Raw genomic sequence first — 24,903 nt, forward strand, 5'->3', positions numbered from 1 at the left:
CTAGTACCGGCAACCTCCTCACTGAAAACCTAGACAGACATATCAATCCGCTGTCAATAACACAGAATAAACGACAATTCCTGAAGTGAATTTACCTTAAACATCATGACAACTGTGGAACCTTGTTTGGCAAAGAGCCTTCAAAACACAGAGCAGCCAGGAGACCAGACAGCACCTCTCAATGAGAGAACAAACAAAACACAAAAAAGACACCTGGAGATCGACTCTGAGGGACCAGATGAGACAGAATCTGACAGAAATGAAGCATCCACGAAACAACAAACCAACTCAGCAGTCATAGTTTTATTACTGTGTGAGTGAGAGTAACACAAATATAAGCTTGAAAACTGTCCCAACAGAACACCTTAATACAGTTCTAGCACAATTGTGGCTCCAGAGAGCCGTATGGCAGCAGTTACATGGGGCTCAGAGCAGCTTAAACAGACACTTAAATGAACCGCCCGAGCCTTTTAACATTAATATACTACTAGAACGCCATCGTTAAAACTTTACTACAGTTGTAAATGAAAAACAGGAACTCTTATGAGTCGGAAAGTTACTTACACATTCGTCTACTTAAAATCACTTTGAAACATATGAAATGAGTCTTATTTGCAATGTTTCACAGCGTCAGCCATTGTATAATAGGAATAATGCACTCCAGGGCGTGTGTTGTGCTGGGATGACATCACTTCTCAGGTGTTGGGCGCACTCTGTGCGGCCTCGTGCCCAACCACCCGAGGTGTGATGTCATCACAGCACAACACAGAACCTGGAGTGCATTATTCCTTTATTATAAAATGGGTCTTTTAAATACTCTATCCTGATTGGTCAAAACAGGTCACATGGGGGTGTTGATATCCCAGCATATCACCATGGGTCGGCCCTTCTTTTGAAAAATGCGCAAATCACTGGTAGATAGCCATTCCCCACTGGAACAAAAAAATAAAACGGTAGCCATTTTATCGCAATAAAAATAAATAACCAGATTTATGTAGATGTTGACCTTTTAGGAAAGCGAAATGTATCCGAATCGGATACCATTGACTCGAATTCAAGTAGTGAAAAAAAGTAAACAAAATCAATTCAAAACTTGTCACTGTAATCGCTGTGCCCCTTCTCCCTGAACTCTGCCACAACTACAGCGTTTCCCTGTCCCATTGTGAAAATGCAGTTTTAAACTTTCAGCTTTTTAAAAAAGGTTTGGGTGGCTCTTAAATGAGCCTTTTCTGGTTAACTGGATGTTTTTATGCCGCTGCCCCCAGTCTACTGTATGTCTGTACGCCTCCTTCAGTCGCTTGCATCTCCTGCCCCGCCTGCACAGCTGTGTGATCTGATGCAGAGTATTTATACAAGCATCTCGACAATTCCTGCCATACCTTTCTCTCCACATAAATTCATTCTGGTGCGATGGTATCATCGCTTCTGCTGTGCCCTTCATTGTTTTAAATTGTTTAACATGGAGCCAGTAGTTCTCCGCATTGTCCAGACTAGACATAAACCCATCAGTTTGATAAGTGACTGGGTATTTCATAATGCAAACGTCTTTCTCGTCACAGTGAAGCGGAAGCGCTAATCTGGTATGGATACCTCCTGTCATTTCCCTGGATAACAAAGGGTGATTAAAAATAAAACCAGCACTGTCACCTGATACTGGCGCAGACCTTGTCTTGCGAAGAAAGGTCTGCGTGATTAAAGGCAGACTCATTTGCGCTGTCATGACGAGCAGTAATATTAAACATTAAAATGGAATGAACAAGCCAAGAATTACAAGAAGTTTATTATTATTATTATTTTTATTATTATTATTATTATTAATGCATTTTTTGTTTGATTTTTTAAAAAATGTTACAGTATATGGAACCCCCCCCCCCCCCCATTTAATTAGTTAACCCATTTTATAAGCGCAGTAAGGCACTTCAGGGTGTGTGATACACCCAACATGACCACGCCCTCGGCGGCTGAAGCCACTGGGCTTTGCCTCCTGATTGCAATGCCCCCAGGACCTGGTGATATTACAGTGCACACCCTGCCCTGCCTTCTTGCTTACTTACAATGCAACACTGTCCCCACCACCCTCAGTAACCGATTAGGCTTTAAACACAGAACCCAATATAGTGCCCAGGTTCTTCTAGATGTACAGCCTGCAAGAGAAAGTGATGCCTCTTAAACTCACACTTTACATACAGGCTTATACACGATGTACAGACATTTACTCCACACCAATGGCAGGTCTCAATGGGTTGTGTAAGTATGTCTTATGGTTTGCTGTTCCGCTGCTGCTGTTGACAGAGCTATGTATTTCACACAGGTGCCAATTCTGCCCATCAACACGTCTGGGCAGTTTTACACAGATTACTGTTCGGGAAATGTCCCTGTTTAGCGTGGATACTGCACGCACATATGTGTGTGTTTCTTTACCGCTCCACTACGTGTCAGTGTGCCACTTTGCAGCCAGAGACTCTTTTCATTATATCTGTTTTCTGCATTGTATCGACTTACTGCAAACGAACACAATGTAAAGAACCGACATAACTTTGTAGCTATCCCGATTTATGTAGAAAACAGAAAAGCTAGTTCATAAAGCCTATACCTATATGTACTGCAGTCAGGTCTCCCTGGTCAGTTTTTATTTTTTTGACTAACGAAAAAAGTTACTTAGCAGTTTTTACAAATATTAAAACATGAACACAAGTTAAGAACTATCCGCAGTTATAAAACCAGTGCCTACCTGTATTCAGGTAAATCCATGCTAATTTGTTAATGCAATCCTGCAAATCTGGAGCATGGGGAGAGGCAGAAGCAATGTACAGCCAATCATAAAGCACGTATAATCTAACAAAAACACTTACTCAAAAGCGAAGAACAGTCCGCTGGTGACCACAATCAGGACCAGGGTGAAATAAAAGACGCCGGTCTGTCGAGCCATTATAATCCTTCCATTGCAGAGAAATGTGTTCCTGCCGGGGAAAACTTCCCATTTTCTCCTGGGAGTGTTGTTTTTGTGTGCGGACTCCATGGGCGACGAGCTGCGAGTACTTATGTGACTATACTCGCAGTCTTTCATGGGCCGGCCACCTCCGGGAAGCATCAATCAACAGCAAACTCCCAACACAATCCCAGCACACTGCCGCTGCGCTGCGAGAAAATGCGGAAACTGCAACCCTAACAGCTGCTTATGTAAACACACACACAAACTGGCGACGGACTACCCTTCAACCGAAGAAACAAGCCCGCTGCAGGGTCGGGATCCTCAATAAGTAAATACAGGGGTCTCGGTTACAAGTAAACATTTTCAGTGCACACAATACTAATGCCCCGTAAATAAGGATTCCCAAAGCATACAGCTGTTGCTCGCTTAATAACTGTATCTGCATTCATTTCACGAGTTATATCAATTAATTGTTATCTAGCCACTCTTTAAAGCCATGTATATGTTATAAATAGTAATTCACATTGTATTAGTAATAATAATGTAGTTAAGATTGCTGTTCCTTTGAAATGTGTCAACGAAAAACGGCCAGACCAGTGAAAATAGATTAGCTATTTTTTTAAATTAATCTAACTTTTCCGACCTGAGTTTTCCACCAATATGTCATCTTAAAGGCATTTTAATTAACACTATCTTTTTTTTTTTTTTTTTACATTACAATTCAATCGACCCTCTTTAAATTCCCCAGCGCTGGCTTCCTCAATCCGACACTTGTTTTATTTAGTCGTTAAAAAGACCGCCCTCATCATAAGTCATCTGGCCGTGCTGCAGTTCAGTTCGCTTCAGTTTTGGACAGTTCTGTTATCCGTGCGTGAAGGACTTTTCAATCCAATGTGTCCCTTGCAATAATCGCTCTCAAACGAGCTCGTAATGGTTTTCCAAGCTGCCACAGCATGTGGAACCCAGTATTGGTGAGAGGTGTCGTTATTTTTTTTAAGCTTGTTTTGTTATCCTGTTTTTTTTGCGAGTAGCACTTAAAACTAAGACCAACAGCACCCTCACGCCAAACTTAGATAAACGAATACCTGTATCTGCGTATTACATCGTAATATGAATAACCTACATGTAGAAATGGCTTTATCAGCCGAGCACACTGACTGAAGAGCGGCACGACAGTGGATGATCTCACAGCACCAGTACATCACCATACCCTCATTGCAAAACACAGACAGAGAAAGCAGCACTGTCAATCTTCCGTGGTCTTCAATAAAAACACACATGTGAACTAAACCTCCCTGCCACGTCTCGATTTGTCGGCGCTGGTTATAAAGTTGCAATATCCCTCGTATGAATAAAATAACTATACTAGTCTCTTTTTTGGATTAATGTGTTGTTTCACAACGAGTATTGCCACTGCCGCCACCTTCACGTTCCGCTTGTTCCAACTAAAATATAAAACAATAAATCCAGACCGAGTCCTGTCTGTACAGCGCCCACATACAGCCGCGCATGTACCATGGGGACTGGAGTGCAGCGTTATTTAAAATGCTACTTCGAAATGACCGGACTTGAACTCTCAAACTACAACTCCCGGTGATTTATTATTTTAAATCAAATATCAAATGAGCGTGTAACACTACCTGTTCTCGTTACACTGGTTAATGTAGTTCTACCCCTCTTTCAAGCATTTAATCCATGACTTGTACACTGCAATTTACACCGGCGTCAATAACGTATACAGCCCGAAAACACTTCCTTCAAAATAAAAAAATGTGTTGGTATATAAACTGCAGTTTTCATGCTACTTAAAAGAGCTGCTTTCGATTAGCGTATATATTATTGAAATGGTATTAATTACAATGAGCTGTTTTTGTTTTCTTGCTAAAGAAGACCATGCTAATTTATTTTAATTTGTCTGTGGAGCGGGTCGAACATGTTTACAGTGGGCACAGAATGTTTGTGAACATGGCGGCGCCGGAGAAGCAACAGCGAACAGCAATGTCAACGGTGAATGTTCCTCGCTGTCTGGCGAAAAATGAGGAAAATACACTTTTATTAGTTAAAGGTAAGATCAAATCTGACTGACAGTAGTCGTTGTTGAAGAAAGAGATCAAATGCAATAGTTTGTAACAAAAAATCTACCTCCACCTGAACTTCATGCAGCTGTAGACTGTTTCTGTTACAAGTTTATAGTGAAGTATGTCGGTAATAAACCCATCGAAAAACACACAAATTACATTATTTATTCATTTTGCCATCAATACAGAACTATCACATTAAAAAAAACATGGTAGCTTTTATCTGCTGCTGCAGTAGTGGTAACATTCTTATCGCTCTATTCATCACACTGCCCGAATTAAAATGTAAATTAGGAAACACACGGGAAAACCACGCCCAGTTTCGCATGGAAACCCGCATTTCACGTGTAAATGTTAATGAGCGTGTTTATCCTTAACTATAAATATTGCAAGGGATCAGCAGTTGTTACTGTGGATTCCAAGAGGGCATAAAGTAGTAGCTGATGGGCAGTGGAGTAGTTTACCTTAATGCTAATGCGGGCGGCCTTTTTTATTATTGTTTTTTGCTGTGTCTAGTCTGTTATGTTGTATATATCTTGTGGGTTTGCAGTTCTGTATAAAACCACTTACCATGAACTGTGTTATGCATTTGTTATAGTATTAAAGCAGCTGTTTGAGAATACCCTTACTGTAAAAACTACACTAAAGTTAAACACAAAGAGCAAGTGAGCTGCTTAACTGAATTAATTCCTGTCCTTTTTTTGATCCCAGCTATGTCCAATAATAATCTCTGACAGCACGAGCCTCCTCAAATTGAAAAACAGTTTGGTCAAGAGCAGGAAAACACATTATTAACCAAGCAGGCACAGGGTATTTTGCGTTATTACAGCAGCTTAGATTCACTCGTGTACCAGTTCTCTACGCATGGAAACCACATTTTCACAAAATGTCACTAGTAATCTTCAAAAACAGCATGAGTACTTTATGCATAGCTAATTTACATATCAACCCCCACCTTTCCCATTCATTTGCATGACGTCGTGTTTTCAAAGCGGAAGTTGTTTAGGTTTGCTCGAGCCAGCGGTGCTGTTTTTATCCTCGTACCTGAAAATAACTACACTTGTTCTGCTCAGGACTGTTCAGTCCTTTACTGCTTTCTGCTGTCTTCTCAAAACCAACGTATTCAACCTTTTTTCTTTCAAAAGTGGAGTCCTCCTGGGTCTTCTTCCATGGAGCCCACTTTCACTCAAAAAGCGACGGATGGTGCGATCAGAAACTGATGTACCTTCACCTTGGAGTTCAGCTTGTATCTCTTTGGCAGTTATCCTTGGTTTTTTTTCTACCATTCGCACTATCCTTCTGTTCAATCTGGGGTCGATTTTCCTCTTGCGGCCGCGCCCAGGGAGGTTGGCTACAGTTCCATGGACCTTAAACTTCTTAATATTTGCAACTGTTGTCACAGGAACATCAAGCTGCTTGGAGATGGTCTTGTAGCCTTTACCATTACCATGCTTGTCTATTATTTTCTTTCTGATCTCCTCAGACAACTCTCTCCTTTGCTTTCTCTGGTCCATGTTCAGTGTGGTGCACACAATGATACCAAACAGCACAGTGACTACTTTTCTCCATTTAAATAGGCTGAATGACTGATTACAAGATTGGAGACATGTGTGATACTAATTAAAGAAACTAATTAGTTTGAAATATCACTATAATCCAATTATTTATTATCTTTTCTAAGGGGTACCAACAAATGTGTCCAGGCCATTTTAGAATATCTTTGTAGAATAAGCAATAATTAATCTCTTTTCACAGCTTCTTTGCTTTATTCTATGACATACCAAAGGCATACAAGTATACATAAAATAGCTTTTAATTTCATCACTTTTCAGGAGGAATGAAGCATTATTTCAATGAGCTGTAAGGGTACCAACATATTTGAGCACGTCTGTAAATGGATGGAGACATATATGGATCACATTAGTTTACTGTAAAGCTACATCTTAGTTGGTGCTTATCTTGGCGAAAGCCGAGTTCAAATCAGCATGAAGTTTTAACATCTACTCTCGTGTAACGGAAATCATAATAATAATAATAATAATAAATAAAAAAGTGGATAAACTCCCCTGTTTGGTGCTCCAGGCCAGGCAGTGACATGGTAGGAACTTACGTTGACCATTGTTTCTGGTTTTTTAATTGGGTTTGGATGATATCAGGGGCAAAAATGAAAGCCATTAAAATGCATGTCTGGCACTCAGTTCCACAGGGACAGGAACAACACTGTCTGAAGAACGATTTTGTTTTTGTAAATAGCACAAACTAAAGAAGAGTATCCAAGGCAAACACACTGCGCACAATATGCATGTCAGAACTCAGGAAAACCTTGTTTTAAAAAATAGCTAAAGCCCTCTCCCCAATAAATGAATAAACCAATGTCTTCATTATCACCTAACTCAAGTCTTTTGTACTGTGAAAATGTGCATCATAGCAGGTTATCTTTAAAATAAAAAATAAACACTAAAGTTATGCAGTCTTTTTCAGACTATGATAATCCATAAAATCTATGTTGCAAGTATCCACTGCACAATGGCTGTGCATTCAGCAAACCAACAACAACTCTTCTGCATTGAGACTAACACAATGCTCATTTGTCAGAGTAATTGGACACCACTGACTCAGTGGCATTGCTGGCGCACAGCAAACGCATGTCCGGTTTTTGTATTCTCAAAGCAGTGCTAAACGAATCTAATAAAACATGTAGTATGATATATATCTGAAGAAGGGTTAATCACTTACTCAACTCTGTCTTGTGAATTCGCAATATGAACACACACTCACCAAGCTTTCTGTCCTTGCATTCCATCCAGGGGTACTTCTCTTTAAATTCTTCCAAGCTTTTTCTGGTTCCAAATATCAGGCCACAAGTTTAGATTAGCTGATGTCTCCGGTGTCTGAAATTGTGGGTCGCTTCCATCGATTCGTAAACGCCAAAACTGCTTTCGAACGCCAGCAGTGGCCACACCTCCCTGCTCGTGCTGCAGTTCTGACAGAGGGCTCAGCTGTCAGTGTCGCACACAGCAACACAACGCAGACGCACACCATTAAAATCCTATCGTAATAACCCAGGATTTGCATATCACAGGAGAGTAGAAGTGAGTAAACTCTGTATCCCTTATATGAGAAGTGTGCAAATGCTATATTGCCCAAATTAAAAGTGGGTAAATGCTGTTTACCTGCTTATACCTTCGACTACACCACTGTGCTGCAGAATAGTTCAACTGCACCGCTACTGGTGCCTAGTAGTAGACTATTCAAGTTTTCACATTACAGATCAGCTTTAGAGATAAATAAATACATACAAAATAGACAATTTCACACATAAAAGGGATATGCATGTTAAAACAAAATGACTACAGCATCAAGCGGGCAAATTAAGGGACTAAGGTTCGTTTACAGACAGCTCTGTGTACTACTAGTTGTAATCAATGGAGCCTTGAGATTTTGTGTTTAAAAACACTACCTCAAAATTTTGGAGTTGGGAATACATTAATGAAGACACTATCTCAAAGCACGTGGCCTGCATCATTGATCTAGAGCAGCAATATCCTTTTTGTAGCAAAGTGACCAGAACTGAACACAGTATTCTAGATTAGGTCTACTAATGCATTGTAAAGTTTTAACATTACTTCCCTTGATTTAAATTCAACACTTTCCACTATATATCCAAGCATTTTGTTGGCCCTTTTTTATATCTTCCCCACATTGTCTAGATGAAGACACTTCTGAGTCAACATAAACTCCTAGGTCTTTTTCATAGATTCCTTCTTCAATTTCAGTATCCCATATGGTGTTTATAGTGGACATTTTTATTGCCTGCGTGCAGTACTTTACACTTTTCTCCATTAAATGTCATTTGCCATGTGTCTGCCCAGTTCTGAGTGCTGTCTACATAATTTCGAATGACCTTTGCTGCTGCAACAGTGTTTGCCACTCCTCCTATTTTAGGTCATCTGCAAATTTAACAAGCTTGCCTACTATACCAGAATCTAAGTCATTAATGTAGATTAGAAAGAGCAGAAGTCAGGCTTATTGGTCTGTAGTTACCTGGTTCGGTTTTGTCTCCCTTTTTGTGGATCGGTATTACATTTGCTATTTTCCAGTCTGTCGGTACAACCCATGTCAAGAGACTGTTGCATGATCTTGCTTAGAGGTTTGTAAATAACTTCTTTCATTTCTTTGAGTACTATTGTGAGGATCTTATCCGGCCCAGGGGATTTGTTTATTTTAAGCGCTCCTAGTCCCTTTATAACTTCTGCCTCGGTTCCACAAGTATTTGTACACATGAGCCATGTTCAACAGGTTGTATTTTCTGAATGTTTTGTGTTGTGTGGCCCCAACTGCCATATGCATCATTGAAGCCAGCAGCACGCTTTTCCGTTTTGTGTTCTAATCCACTAGCATATGCCAGTACTAAGTAATTTTACAGAACAATAAGATCATGCAGGCTACAGCAAAATCAGGCTGCATATTTGAGTGGAGTTATCTTTATAGACATACTGGTCTGAAGAGTTTAAAGAGGTACTATAACTTTAAAGCAAGAAAATGAACACAAATGTCATCAGTGATGATTTATTTTAAGAAAGACAAGTTAGATGCTCCCCTTTTTGTATGTTAACCCTTTAAGGTACAAGGGACATATGTGTCCAACAAAAAAACAAACAATGCAAACTTTCTTATTTTTGCAGTGAGGTGCATGAACAGGATTTAAAATGTCCTGACAGACTGGATCTGGTCACACGGATGGTCAGTTTCTTCCCGATACTTGAGTCGCTCTCAGGTGTCTTTTAAGAAGAAATCGTTTGAACAGGCTCTCAATGCCTTGTGCATCTTAAGGGGTTAAGAGATAGTGCTACTGTACTATACACCGCTCCAATACAGTCGTTGCCATGTTGGGGTTTATAGCTGGACAGAAGGATTACGTTGCCTGCAGACATTCTTAAAGGGATTTCTTCTCCAAGCGGAGAGGAGGAGTTACTTTTTGGGTGTTCGTGTCTTTGGTGTTGCACCTGAAAGGTTGGGGTGGTCCCAGTCAGACACACTTCAAAGTCGTGACAGATAAAGACCTGAACCGCACGATGGTGAAGATAATGAGAGAGGGATTTTTTTTAAAGTCTAAAAATAATCCCAATGCCACGTTTTTTTCTTTTTCGCTTATTTATTTACAGGTGGAATCTTTCTTGGTGGAATCTTTCTTGGAACGGTAGCTGCAGCTGGAATGGTGGCTGGGTTTGGTACCACACTCTCTGTGGCCAAGAAGAAAAGTCCTGATTGGTTTAACAAGGTGTGTTTTATATTTATCCTACAGTATATGTTTCGGTGTGATTAACATGCCTTTGTCAAGGGAAAGTGTGCTTGAAAACAAACAGTGGAGGCACTTACATGCTTTTGATGCCATGGCAGTGTCACCAACGTTTCTGGCACGTCCCTTTTGTGCTAGAATAGAAGTCATTAGATCCTTTTGCATGGAAGGCCTCGGTTGCAAGGGTGTGCGGTTCTTTGATGGATGCAGATTCAGTTCAAATGTGTCTGCCCACTGATGATGAGAATGAGAATGTAGAGATGGGAGCCCAGCTAACAAGATTGAAGTTTTTGCAGTTATTATTCTTTTAAAGGCTGTCACTGCTACTGGAAGCAGGACGATTTTTGGGATAGAAATTGAACATTTGTGAAACTGCAACAAACACTGTAATGACTGTAATGTGTTTTAAAGAATATAAAAGCAGTGGAAAATATTCTTAGCAGATCTGTCTTCGAGCTGAGCCAGGTGGAGAATTCGAATCTTGCTGGGAACAAGCTGACTTATTAGATACCGATTGGATGCTATAGAATGAAATGCATTGCTAATAGTAATGTTGTAGGATCCTGTATTTTGTTTCCTTTTGAATAATTCTGTGTAAGGTCTGAAAAAGAGAGCTCCTGGTATCAAAAGGTCAGGCTGACCTGCTGAAAGTTCCAAACCTCCCTTATCAGGCAAAAGCATCTTTTTTAATTCGACTCAGAGCCTTAAAACATTCTGATCCAGCGAGAACAGAGTTAATTTGCCAGAAGCAATCGAACTAGGTTTGATTATAGTAAGAAAAAACAAAAGTATTTAAGTAACTAAGAAACCTAATATAATAACCTTAAGTATACAGTGAACCGATTGAAGGAAAATAACTACGTTTGTAACCTCATCCTTACCTGCTTTGTAGTAAAAGCAGTGTTGGAGATGACTTATTGGTTTCGGACAATGAAGTAGGGATTTTTTGCTGGTCAGCAATTTAAAAGCCAAAATCCTCTCTATAATGAGCAATCTCGTTAATATTAACAAACAAAATACCTTTTGGATAATAGAAGGAAGGAGTTTATTTTAAAATAAACATTTTCTATATATCACAGAAATTAATTAGAACCTGGCAAGAAGAAATTAGAGCATAAAGTATAGGACGGTTTACTGCGTTAAGCTACAATGTGGTCTAAAATAATGAGTATTAGAAAATGCTTATGGTAGTGTCTAATATTAATCAACACTAAAATTGGCAAGAGGCTAGGATGTCTTAAAACCTGCTTCAATTGGATTTTGTATGAACAGAGAAAGAGGTCAGATTTAGTTTAGTCACTATAAAACTATTACATTCTAACATGTTAACAATAGATGAAAATAACTGGACCCTCCACTGAAAGCTTAAATGACTTTGTAACAGATCAATGGAGTAAAATAAAATGACAATGTCTAGAAGAGATTGCTATATTGACGCACCTGAATTGGAAATACATGTTAAAAGTTTATTATAACAGAAGCATGGCATTGACAATATTGTAAACATATTGTTGACACATTTAAGATAATGTTCATTTAATTTAATCAATTTAAGAAGTAGTTCAGTTTCTGTTTCCACCTAAACAAAAAGTCTTTTAGACATTACAATATCAATTAAACCAAAGAATATAAATGTTTCGTTTTTATAAAGGTTTTACTGCAATAAAAAGCAGAGGAACTGTTAGGTTTGAATATAAGACAATCAAGTGTAAACTGTATTTGATAACTGTAGTACACTGTAGACTTACTAGAAATAATTAAATTGATACTCTGAGGGTCTCTGAAAAACTGATTGCTGTTTGGTCGAAGTTAGTCTGCCTTTTGAAGACAGTTCTTATTTTTCAATATACCCTACACTACACTTCCATATACTGGAAGGTAAGCATATATTTTAATTTATATCTTGTTTATATTGATGCATTGCTATAAGGTATAGGATTTATATTTTAGCTGTGGAGAGTGATATATCCAATGCTCTAGAACGTAGCTGTGGGTGTTTTAGCTTTTTGCATGGCTGGCCTAAGGGCTAAATATATAATAACCATATTTGTATTACTGCATTGAAGTACTAATGCTGTTAAACCTGTAAAGCACTGGATCGCCCAGATTGCTTATTACTTGGGATTTACGGTGGTCTGCGCAACCAACCAATCCACTTTTTAAAGCATTTGATAAACTGAAAGAGCACTACTACTGCTCTGATTCATTAAAACTTCAAATGAAATGAGTCTGTGTGATTTTCTTGATTATTAAAAGGTTGTCTGGACATTTAGCTCGCCCAGGGCACAAACAAAACCACTTACAGGAGTTTAAAACATCTCTGTCCTCCTTAAACGTCTCCCCTGAGTTTAAGAGTGTGCTCAGAGCATATATATATATATATATATATAAATATAAAAAGAGAGTCTGTGCGAATCTGACAGCAACTACAGTCACTTATTTCTATTTAAATAATGAATGTGCTTGTGATGTCACTTACTACATAGTTAATGATGTAATGATGTACTATTCCTTTCTAATTAAACCTTCAGGCATCCTGATATTGAGTATTTATCCATGTATGCTCCTTTATTCCTCTATATATTATATTCTATTATATCTAGGGCTTGAACATTTCTTGAACTTTCTGCCTCCCTTTAAATGTTAATTCATTGTTGTTAAACTGTCTCTGCATCCAAATAAAGAGAAAACTACTAATTAAAGACTAGTTTAAGATTCTATTTTTCTTTGCTACAAATCAAGGAGATTTTAAATGATAGACTGGGTATTTTATGGTGAAAAGAAAATCTGTCAGGACAATTGTTAAACAAGTGAAAATAAAGTAGGCGACTGCAAGAATGAAATGCAATTAGCATCAGTGATGAGCAATTCATGTAATTTGCCATGTCATCTTAAAATAAAAATAAAGCGAAACAGAATTAGGCTCAGTCAAGATATGAAGGTAAAAACAAGTGACAATTGTTTTGTAATTAACAGCTTTTTCTGCGTTTAATTAGGAAACAGAATCGGCTGAAAATGAGTTTAAAGGGACGTCGTGATCAAAAATAAAACCTGAAAACTTCAAGCCCTAATTATAGCTCTATCTATCTATCTGTATGTATAGTACTCTGAGAGAAATGCAATACAGAATGAATCAGGTCTGCAAGATGCTGATGTTGTTTATAAGAAGTGCAGTCAGAGAGCAGGAATGATTGACAGGACAGTATCAGAGAGCAGTAATGATTGACAGGACAGTGTTAGAGAGCAGGAAAGATTGACAGGACAGTGTCAGAGAGCAGGAAAGATTGACAGGACAGTGTCAGAGAGCAGGAAAGATTGACAGGACAGTGTCAGAGAGCAGAAATGATTGACAGGACAGTGTCAGAGAGCAGGAAAGATTGACAGGACAGTGTCAGAGAGCAGGAATGATTGACAGGACAACGTCAGAGAGCAGGAATGATTGACAGGACAGTGTCAGAGAGCAGGAATGATTGACAGTGGACAGCTAGTACAAATATCTCCTCAAGCACCAGTGCGTATGGAAATCTGAGGGTTGATGAGCAAGGGTACCTTTTACTATAGAAAAAGATCCCTGTATCATTCGATGGAGATCCTGTATCCATGTATCACTAATTGAGGGTTGATGAGAAAGGGTACCTTTTACTACAGAAAGAGAAGGTTAGGTTATTATCATAACCCTGGTTCCCTGAAATAGAAATGTAACCATTACCAAATGGGTATTTACCTCCTAAAGACCTGAATATTTATACCAAAGCTGCTGTTTGAACCTGTGACGCAGTCATGACCTCGCCCCAGAGGGATCAAAAGGACTGCAGTCACAGCTCTCAGCGTCATTTTTCCTTCAAGACTGCTGCAATCATGGACGCAGCGACCAGGGTTATGATAATAACCTAACATTCCCTTTCAAGTACAAAATGTAACCATTACTGAATGGGTGAGTATACCCAAGATGTCGCAAGGGCAAGACTACCGAACGACCAGAATGCTACAAGACTAAGCCGAGAGGCTGCCTTGTGTGACACCATTCAGTACCCCAGTAACAAGTAGCTAGGGTGAAAACATTGAGGGAGAAACTCACCTCTATGCCTGTGTTGTAAGGGTCGACTGGGAAGCCGTCCTTAACACTCCAGGGTTTTGAGGATCCACAACATTCAGTCTTTGGAACCTAGTGAAGGTATGGGGAGTAGCCCACGCCACTGCATTGCATATGTCCTTGACAGAGGCACCCTGGAATTAAACCCATGAAGTTGCAAGGCCCCTGGTTGAATGGGCCGTGAGTGTTTCTGGAGGGGCAAATTATCCAGCTCATAGGCAGTCTTGACCGTGTCTGCTGTCCACTTGGATAGACACTGCTTAGACAGGGCTTGACCATGTGACTTTGCCCCATAGCAGAAAAAACATTGTTCAGACTGCCTCCAACGTTTTGTCCTGTCAACATAATACGCCAGGGCCTGAACTGGGCAGAGTGTATGGAGCTGTCGCTTCCTGTGAGACTGGAAAGGAGGTGGATGGAAAGCCTCCAGTTCCACAGACTGGTTGGCATGGAAAGCCAAGATCGTCCTCGGCAAGAGGCAGGATTGGTACGGAGCATGACCTTTGTCCTGGTTCATATGGAGGCTTCATGAGTGCATTAACACCACGTTTAGCCTCCAGAGAGGAACAATGTCCTTCATAGGCGGACAAAGCCGCCGAGCTCCTTTCAAAAACTGCCCCTGCTCAAATGCAGTGATGTGTTCCCATGTGTTCATGTTGCTTTCTAGTTCATGTAAATCTGGAGAGGTATGAGTGGTTCTTCTTCTTGCAGTGATGTGCTCCCATGTGTTTGTGTTGCAGGGAGTTACAGCTATAGCCGCAGTGCCAGAGAGCGGGGCTTCGCTGGCTCTGAGAGCCCTGGGATGGGGCTCCCTCTATGCCTGGTGTGGAGTTGGGCTGATCAGCTTTGTGGTCTGGAAGGCTATGGGAGTTCACAGTGTAGGAGATCTTACTTGCTGTCTTCATTCAATTCTCAGCTTGCAGAACATCAAGGGGACAGTAGCAGATCCATGCTGAATGAGATCAATCAGTGTTTTCTCATTCCTTTGTAACCCTTTCATGCATGAAATATTGAAAATAGCAGGAAAAGAAAGTAGTTTTCGGGGGTCCCCGAGTAGCTCATCTAGTAGAAGCACAGCCATGTTGTGCAGAGGGAGTCGCATTGGCTCTGTCGCTCCCGTGGGTTAGGGAGGTAAAACCGGCAGGGACTGTTTCTCCTCAAAACATTACAGCAAACCCTGCTGGCCAGGCGCCCAGAGCGGACACTTGCAGGGCTGGGCTTTGTCCTCCAGAGGTCAGTTGCTTGCTGACATCCACTCCCGAGTTCCTGTGTGAAAGAGGAAGCTGGCTTGGTTGTGGGATCAGAGGACGCCCACGGAGCCTTCGGGTCTCCAGAGCCGTGTGGGGAGTTGCTGCGGTGAGGGGAAAAGCAATTGGGCATTCCAAAGTGGGAGAAGATTGCGGGTAAAATTCTAATTGGACACACTAAAAAAAATTTAAAATAGTCATTTTAGACACATACAGTAAATACATTGTACATACAAATACATTGAAAATGTTTTTAAAAGAAATTCCATTGCTTAATGGGGGGGGGGGGGGGGGTGTTATTCTTTAATCCGTCCCCATTTGAGGTCGATATTCATGAAAGGGTTAAATAAGCTCACAATTGAACTGAAAATGTAACAAGTGCATTACTATAGCCAGAGTCATTACTTTAATAATATATACAATTCTGCCTTAATAATACCCCAGCTGTGGCTTGAGCCTACTGAATTCCATTCTGCACTGTCATCCAGCTCACCAATTACCAAACACAAACTGCAGTGTAGAATTGTCCTTGTCATTTACTGAGCTGAAGACAACCGCAGTTTCCATTAAAAGCTGAATGAGTCATTAATTGCAGTGTGTGGCCCTGATGCTCCGATGGGAGTGCTTTTCCAAAGAAGACTCAGAAATGGTGTATGTAAATGAGAGTACACTGTAGAAAGAGCTCCAATGGGTTGTCTGTTTAGTGATGCACTATTAAGCTAAGATATGTACAAAAAATAATAATCTTTGCAGGAGAGTTTTATCTAGCATGTTATACAATATTAATGTTATACAGTATTTACTCTATTCTGCATATAATACAAAACGTTAGGTTATTATCATAACCCTGAAATAAAAATGTAACCTCTACCGAATGTGTGTTTATCTCCTAAAGACCTGAATATTTATACCAAAGCTCTGGCTGGAGACGCAGTCGTGACTCCGCCCCCAAGGGATCAAAAGGACTGCAGTGAATCTCAGCGCAGTTTTTCCTTCAAGCCTGCTGCACGACAGTTAGTCTGTAGAACCTAGTGAAGGTATGGGGAGTAGCCCACGCCACTGCATTGCGTATGTCCTTGACAGAGGCATCCTGGAATTAAACCCATGAAGTTGCAAGGCCCCTGGTTGAATGGGCCGTGAGCTTTTCTGGAGGGGCAAGTTAGCCAGCTCATAGACAGTCCTGACTGTGTCTGCTATCCACTTGGACAGACACTGCTTAGACAGGGCTTGACCATGTGACTTTGCCCCATAGCAGACAAAAAATTGTTCAGACTGCCTCCAACGTTTTGTCCGGTCAGCATAATACGCCAGGGCCTGAACTGGGCAGAGTGTATGGAGCTGTCGCTCCCTGTCAGACTGGAAAGGAGGTGGATGGAAAGCCTCCAGTTCCACAGACTGGTTGATATGGAAAGCCGAGATCGTCTTCGGGAATGAAGGCAGGATTGGTACGGAGCGTGACTTGTCCTGGCATCTGTAAAAAATAAGCAGATTTTCGCAATAGAGAATGCCTGCATCTCACTCACCCGCTGTGCGGAGGTGATAGCAAGCAAGAAAGCTGCATTAAAAGATAGCAATGTCAGCTCAGTTGAATGCAGGGGTTCAAATGGAGGCTTCATGAGTGCATTAAGCACCACCTTTAACCTCCAGCGAGGAACAATGTCCTTCATCGACGGACAAAGCCATTGAGCTCCTTTCAAAAACTGCCCCGCCCGGCTGTGAGCTCCTGGGGAGTCAATCTTGACATGACAAGCTGAAATAGCTGCCAGATAGACCTTTAATGGGGAGGGGGATTGTAGTCACACTAGGAATGTGGACGCTGCCCTGGCATTCTGCAGGGTGTCGATAACCCTGTTGGAAAGCCCCAGACGGCTCAAATGCAGGTATGAGCTCTGCTGACAGGGAGAGTTTCACTGCTGGGGACGTGCCCTCCGACTCCACGTCAGACGGGAAGGCCAGCTCCTGCTCCCCCACCTCCTCAGAGACGTCAATGGACTGTATGTCCTCCTGTGGCCAGTCTGTGGGGCCCCAAGGGGGCGTGTGGCGCAGAGCGTTCCCGCAGCAATTCAGGAAGAACAGCTGCCCAGATCTTCTCCGAATCTGCAGATCGCCTGGAACGGCGACTATTCCTCCTCTTCCACGGGGAAGGGGAAGAGAGGCAGAGCTCGAGGAGGGGGAGGAAGACCGTGAGGACGGTTTCCTGCCTGGGCTACTTTCCTGGGTGTGTTGTCCGCTCTCCCTTGGTGCAGAGCCATGGGGCAAGTGCTGAGCAGGAGTAAGGGACGCAGAACGCTCCTTAGAGCTGAGGGATAACCTCTTCTCTTGGAGAAAGGGGCACAAAACTCACAGAAGCTGCGATTAACCCCTGCCTTGCTTGTCCTCCGTAGGCCTTGCATGTCTCACAGGGGTAGAACACAGAGATACTGTGGTTGTAATTACAAGCGAGTATCTCTGTCCTGCGCAGTGCTGCTGAGCCAGGCAGCTGCTCGTACTGCACGTGTGCTGAGCACCACGTTACAGACAGGCCTGCGCGTGGTATCTGTAAAACACAGAAAAAAAAAAAAAACACAAACACAATGAGAAAATTGTTCTCAACCAAACAGTAATTTAACAATTACTGCTAATTAGTAAAAATGAGAAAGAAAATAAGCTCCAGCCAGAGCTATGCAGCCTGGGGGAAGAGCACAAAGTTAGCTGACTTATGATGCTGGGTCCCTGTGAAGGAGTGACTCTAGCTGCTGGCTTCAGGCGGGGCACAAGGCTGCAGTGAGACATAACTAGCAACGGGCTGTAGTGCACACAATACACGTAAATAGAAAAACTATTACAGCGATTCGCTTAATATCACATACAAAATGTGTAAAAACACATAACGTGAAATTTATAGAGATAAAAGCAACATGTAATTATTATTTATTTCTTAGCAGATGCCCTTACCCAGGGTGACTTACAATTGTTACAAAAAGTCACAGTACAAAGTATCATAATGTAAAGTATCACATTTCAAAATATCACATTAATATCACTTATCTGAACAAGGCTCTCAGGTCAGTCTTGAAAGGAAAAATGATGCTGAGATCTCTGACTGCAGTCCCTTTTGATCTCTCGGGGGCGGGGTCTCGACTGCATCACAGGATCAAATAAATATTCAGGATTGGGGTCTTTAGGAGGTAAACACCCATTTGTTTTTTGTTACATGTTGTACTTGAAAGGGAACCTTGATCTCCTCATCATCTTGCTATTGAAACACAATGATATGGTATGGCAACATGTCTCCATCTTCAAGATTTAATTCCTTTTTTTAAAATTGTAACCCTAATCTTGAAACTGGCAACCAGCTCTTTAATTGATCAGATTCAGCAGATAATTTTCATGTTAAAAATCCCACAATAATCAGGGGTTGACATAACTTTTATCATTAGGTTCTCACATGAGTACCAGCAGAAATGGTTTGGTACTCACCAAAATTAGAGGTCATTATTATTATTATTATTTATTTCTTAGCAGACGCCCTTATCCAGGGCGACTTACAGTCGTAAACAAAAATACATTTCAAGAATCACAGTACAAGTATTAATACAATTAAGAGCAAGATAAAATACAATAACTTCAGTTCTAGCAAGTACAAGTATATGACAAAATACGATTCAATAACGGAGCAGATAACAGTGTCAGTTATAGTTACATCAGGATCCAAGTCGCTGTCTAACTCCACCTCCTACTCCGACAGCTCAAACAACTGGGATGTCAAGGATCAGGGGTGTAAATATGGAGCTCGATTCTAGCACCAGGGCGCCTCACATAGAGCGAGCAACATTAAATAGTGACGCCAGTAGACATGTTTATTATTATTATTATTATTATTATTATTATTATTATTATTATTATTATTATTATTCGTTAGCAACCATAGATGATGACAGTTTCTCATTGGGTCTGGACTACTCAAATGACCCACCCACCCTCATCCACATACACAGGAGAGGTGGTTTGTGTTGTGTGAGAAGTTGACGAGGGCAGTATTTAATAATTTAACACCAGTAGGCTCTGGTACTAAACTTTCAAAACAGTTTAGCACCAATTGTCAAAACGATTTGCCCGCCTGTCACGGATGCTGGGTTCAGGATCAAAGGTTTTAGTGTCATCTTACACATGAATATGCATCAGGGCAGAAAGGCGTGAGGCTGATTAAAATGTTGAATGTGGAAACCCACGCTCACAAGCAACACTGCTTAATGACCGTGTCAGTGACAACAACGATAGTTTCTGAATGTTTAAGTAGGAGTCCGGTTTATTCAGGGTATTACAATGTGTAACAAATCATCACACAGTCTCTGTTTATTTCAATAGCCTTCCACTAAATTCCAGCCCTGGGGATTCAAAAGCAGAAAACAAAACACAGAAGGATATAACTGAGGGATTTTGAATTTTATTTGAAGTAAATGTATTTTTTTAAACTCACTTTTAAATGTAACGGCTCTCTAACATCGACACCTCCTCTCCTCTGCACTCAGTTTGGGATGCGAAGTGTTAGCGTGCTTCCACAACGCCACTCCCCCTAACTACATTCCTCTTCTCTGAATGGACAGCTAAATCGAGATCCCTGCTATCATTGGTTGTTTCAAGTGTCCATTAAAAAAAGATTGATGTTATGAACTTGAATCATTCCTCCTATCCATGTGTTTTTTTTGTTTTTTTTTATAAAACCTTGGAGCAGCCAATGATAGCGCTAGCAGGGATGGACTTTTTAGTAAATTGGAACCCTTCGCTTTTTTTTGGTATTGCTGCACATGCGGACCAGTTATGTGAACCCCTCTATAATCGAACTCATGCAAGAACAATATATAAAGCATAACAGTATAGTCAGAATGATTTCTGCACCATTTTCAGGTGTGTGTTATTGCATTGTTACAGTGGAGATTGGTGGATAGGCAGTGCTCTAGAAGCTGCTGTATTCTGTGATTGGTGGATAGGCAGTGCTCTAGAAGCTGCTGTATTCTGTGATTGGTGGGATTGCAGACTCTTACAATTTGTTTTCCAGTTGAAAGAGTTCCGGGAAAGGATGCAGTCTTTCTTCCCAGCTATTCTGAGAAACGAAGAACCTCCCGCAAATGCTGAGCCGTTCAGCTGGGAGAATCTCTTCAAATCAAAGTGATGGATTTTAACAGCCCCCCGTGAATTTCAATGGAGTTTCTTGTGGGGTTAATGGAACAGCACAGCTGAAGAGTCGAGAGCCCTGGATGGTGAACAGCTTTCAAAAAGCTCTACTTTTTCATTGAATCTTGTCAAACATGTCATTTCAAAAACGTGTGCAAATACAGTACTGCTCTCCGTTACGCACTAACACTTCTGAATTAGGCCTCTGGGTTTTCTGTCTCTGCAGACCTTGAACACATTGAATAAAAGGAATGTTTTCTGAATGAAATGGAGTTCAGTTGAAAGTTTCAATTTTGAACTTCATAGCGTATGTTGGAAATGCCAACAAATGTACATGCCGAAAATGAGACTGATTTGACATACAAGTATGGACTGTATCATGTACAGATTTGACATACAAGTATGGACTGTATCATGTACAGATTTGACATACAAGTATGGACTGTATCATGTACAGATTTGACATACAAGTATGGACTGTATCATGTACAGATTTGACATACAAGTATGGACTGTATCATGTACAGATTTGACATACAAGTATGGACTGTATCATGTACAGATTTGTTTGTATCAGACATTGTTATTTTGAGATGAAATAGTTTTCAAAAGTCATGCTGTATTCTGTATATATTTGCATGCGTTGTTCTGTGTCCAGTTAAATATAAAAAATGTAAAACTGTTGTGTTCAAAAGTTACACAAAAATAAAGTGCCGAGAATCTTTTGGTTCTTTACAATGATGACATGCTAAAAATACATTTAAAATTCAATGCTATACAGTTTAAATACATTTAAAATTCAATGCTATAAAGTTTAAATACATTTAAAATGCAATGCTATACAGTTGGTAAAGTGCTGTAAGTCACATGATCTGGTTGCAGCGCGATCAACTTGAGTGAGTTTGGCCAGGCACTGCAGTGAAGTGTAGTGATCAGGTACCAGGCACTGCAGTGAAGTGTAGTGATCAGGTACCAGGAACTGCAGTAAAGTGATCAGGTACCAGGCACTGCAGTGAAGTAATCAGGTACTGCATTGAAGTGATCAGGTAACAGGCACTGTAGTGATCAGGTACCAGGAACGGCAGTGAAGTGATCAGGTACCAGGCACTGCAGTGAAGTGATCAGGTACCAGGAACTGCATTGAAGTGATCAGGTACCAGGAACTGCATTGAAGTGATCAGGTACCGGGCACTGCAGTGAAGTGATCAGGTACCAGGCACTGCAGTGAAGTGATCGGGTACCAGGCACTGCATTGAAGTGATCGGGTACCAGGTACTGCAGTGAAGTGATCAGGTACCAGGCACTGCAGTAAAGTGATCAGGTACCAGGCACTGCAGTGAAGTGATCGGGTACCAGACACTGCATTGAAGTGATCGGGTACCAGGCACTGCAGTAAAGTGATCGGGTACCAGGAACTGCAGTGAAGTGATCAGGTACCAGACACTGCAGTGAAGTGATCAGGTACCAGGCACTGCAATGAGTTTGAACAGTGCAACCCATGAAGTGATTTGGTACCAGGAAACAATAGCAACTTTGAATCTATACAGCTGTCTTTGAAATATCTGCCTCTGTCAAAAACAGGCTAAGAACCAAAATATCTTAAACAGAGGAACATGGGGACCGGTGATAATATTGCAAGGGCTAATAAGAGATTAAAACAAAAAGTGTACTTTAATCAAAACTTAAGCACAAGGTGTTCAGTAGGAGTGATGATGGTGAGCTGACGTGATGATGTGGATGGTGTCTGAAGTGTTTTCATTACAATGAATTGCCTATGATTACAGTCCACGAGTATGCCAGATATATATAGTAACAGTTCCAAACAAAATCCAAACCCATTGCTGGCAGCTTCGTAAGCGCCTTGCCTTTGGCTTCCATTGACACTCCTGCCCCTGCATCTCCCACAGCTTGCAGTGTGGGGGAGTGCTGGGGTGTAATAGGTGCAGGTAGTGGGATCAGATGCAACAATGTGGCTTTATAGTGAGAGCAAGTAATTGACTTGTACTGTGGCTTTTTTGTGAGTGTTTTTCCTTTTAAGGATATGTGTAGACTGCAGTAACTGATGAACACGCTTATGTAATGTGCATTTGCATGTGGGTAGATAGTCTGGTGCTCTAGAGACCTGGGGCCTGTTTCACAAACGTGGTTTAAGAGTTATCCGGCTAACTTCCAGGTTTAGATTTGAAATTCAGGCTTATTCGGTTTCCCAAAACAAGATAATAATAACTCAGGCTTAAAACCATGGTAACATATAACGTTCAAATAAACCTGCTTCGGAGCAGGATAACCAAGAATAATCCTGACTTAGAATCTGGAAGAAAAAAAAAGGTAAAATGGCAGCACCTTTCCTACCCCCAGTTATTATTAAGGTTTCTTACCTTGGTCGTGTTTTCTGCAAGCTGCTATATAGGTCCCTTTTCATTTGTTCAAATATTTTTTTTAAGTAAATACTTAAATGTGAAACGGTATTTTAGAATGTTGTAGGCTACTATTTTTTGTAGCCTACTTCCTGACTGATTTTGCTGTTTGCAGCAATTTCATTTTGGCACACATATAAATTCCAGTTTTAAACTTCTCATATGCTACCGGTACTTAAGGGACTCTTGCAGACACGGCTACAGTATTTTCATACGTTTTGATCTGTAGGGCCCGTAAATAGATAGAAATGATTAAATAAATACATATATTTTAAGCAGAATGGACATATTTGTGTGTGCGTACTAGGGTGTCCACCTGGCTCCAGATTCACCGGACACTGAGGCAGAACGGGATTTCAAACGTGTCCCTAAACTGAAAGCAGTTCATGTGTAAATTAACCATTACACCTTGGCTAAAGTGAGTAATGGTTCTTAATTACCATGTGCATCAAACAAGTGTAATTATAATAAGAATTAATACAATGCTGATGTATTTGTATTATTATGTATTTATTTTTTGCAGCCACTTAGTCGCTATTTATTTTCTGTTCCTCGATATTTAATTGCCAATAATATGCAAATGCTCTCCCAAGCAAAGCATCATCCCGTTTCTCATCTATTCATCCACAGCTAATCATTATAGATCTGATGGGAAACAGCTGATAAAAACATAAGAACATAAGAAAGTTTACAGACGAGAGGAGGCCATTCAGCCCATCTTGCTTGTTTGGTTGGTAGTAGCTTATTGATCCCAGAATCTCATCAAGCAGCTTCTTGAAGGATCCCAGGGTGTCAGCTTCAACAACATTACTGGGGAGTTGGTTCCAGACCCTCACAATTCTCTGTGTAAAAAAGTGCCTCCTATTTTCTGTTCTGAATGCCCCTTTATCTAAACTCCATTTGTGACCCCTGGTCCTTGTTTCTTTTTTCAGGTCAAAGAAGTCCCCTGGGTCGACATTGTCTATACCTTTTAGGATTTTGAATGTTTGAATCAGATCGCCGCGTAGTCTTCTTTGTTCAAGACTGAATAGATTCAATTCTTTTAGCCTGTCTGCATATGACATGCCTTTTAAACCCGGGATAATTCTGGTTGCTCTTCTTTGCACTCTTTCTAGAGCAGCAATATCCTTTTTGTAACGAGGTGACCAGAACTGAACACAATATTCTAGGTGAGGTCTTACTAATGCATTGTAAAGTTTTAACATTACTTCCCTTGATTTAAATTCAGCACTTCTCACAATATATCCGAGCATCTTGTTGGCCTTTTTTTATAGCTTCCCCACATTGTCTAGATGAAGACATTTCTGAGTCAACATAAACTCCTAGGTCTTTTCATAGTTCCCTTCTTCAATTTCAGTATCTCCCATATGATATTTATAATGCACATTTTTATGATCAGTGTGACTTGTTTGCTATGCACAGCAATTCCGTCACAGGATTTATCTCAGCAAAGATGTAGCTAATTTACACATCAATTACTTTAAGGGGAAAATCATGAAGATTTGTTTAGTCTCAACGCGTCCGGTAAATCTGCAGCCAGATGACCACCCTAGTGCGTACAGCAAGGTAGGGAAGATTATTACTATCGTCTAAGTATGCCACTGCGTTTACTTACATCATTGACATTGACAAGTCCAAAAAAACTTATTTCGATCTTTGTTCGATCATTTTTAATTTTTTTTT

The 24,903-nt window shown here is 40.7% G+C and overlaps 2 protein-coding genes across 5 annotated transcripts in view; one reads left to right on the plus strand and one right to left on the minus strand.

Annotated features, from left to right (window-relative positions):
• The window catches only part of LOC117402829 (palmitoyltransferase ZDHHC14-like), an 81,096-nt gene extending 76,434 nt beyond the window's left edge, over positions 1-4,662 (minus strand). For 2 of the 4 annotated variants that reach the window (XM_059023484.1, XM_059023483.1), the window contains exon 1: positions 2,853-4,525. In XM_059023484.1, coding sequence (XP_058879467.1) covers positions 2,853-3,091 — 239 coding nt within the window. In that variant the 5' untranslated portion in view covers positions 3,092-4,525. Of the gene's footprint in view, positions 1-2,852; positions 4,526-4,572 lie in introns of those variants that run through there. The other 2 variants (XM_059023486.1, XM_059023485.1) reach the window with 2 other exon arrangements.
• An 81-nt stretch (positions 4,663-4,743) lies between these two features.
• LOC117402309 (transmembrane protein 242) lies at positions 4,744-21,542 on the plus strand. The gene is made up of 4 exons (XM_034003335.3): positions 4,744-4,997; positions 10,176-10,291; positions 15,143-15,280; positions 20,688-21,542. The coding sequence occupies exons 1-4, from the start codon at positions 4,826-4,828 to the stop codon at positions 20,799-20,801; spliced, it is 540 nt and encodes a 179-aa protein (XP_033859226.2). The 5' UTR covers positions 4,744-4,825; the 3' UTR covers positions 20,802-21,542.
• Positions 21,543-24,903: the final 3,361 nt, after the last annotated feature.

The sequence above is a fragment of the Acipenser ruthenus genome, chromosome 5 (assembly GCF_902713425.1).
Source record: "Acipenser ruthenus chromosome 5, fAciRut3.2 maternal haplotype, whole genome shotgun sequence".
In the NCBI taxonomy this organism is placed as follows: domain Eukaryota; kingdom Metazoa; phylum Chordata; class Actinopteri; order Acipenseriformes; family Acipenseridae; genus Acipenser; species Acipenser ruthenus.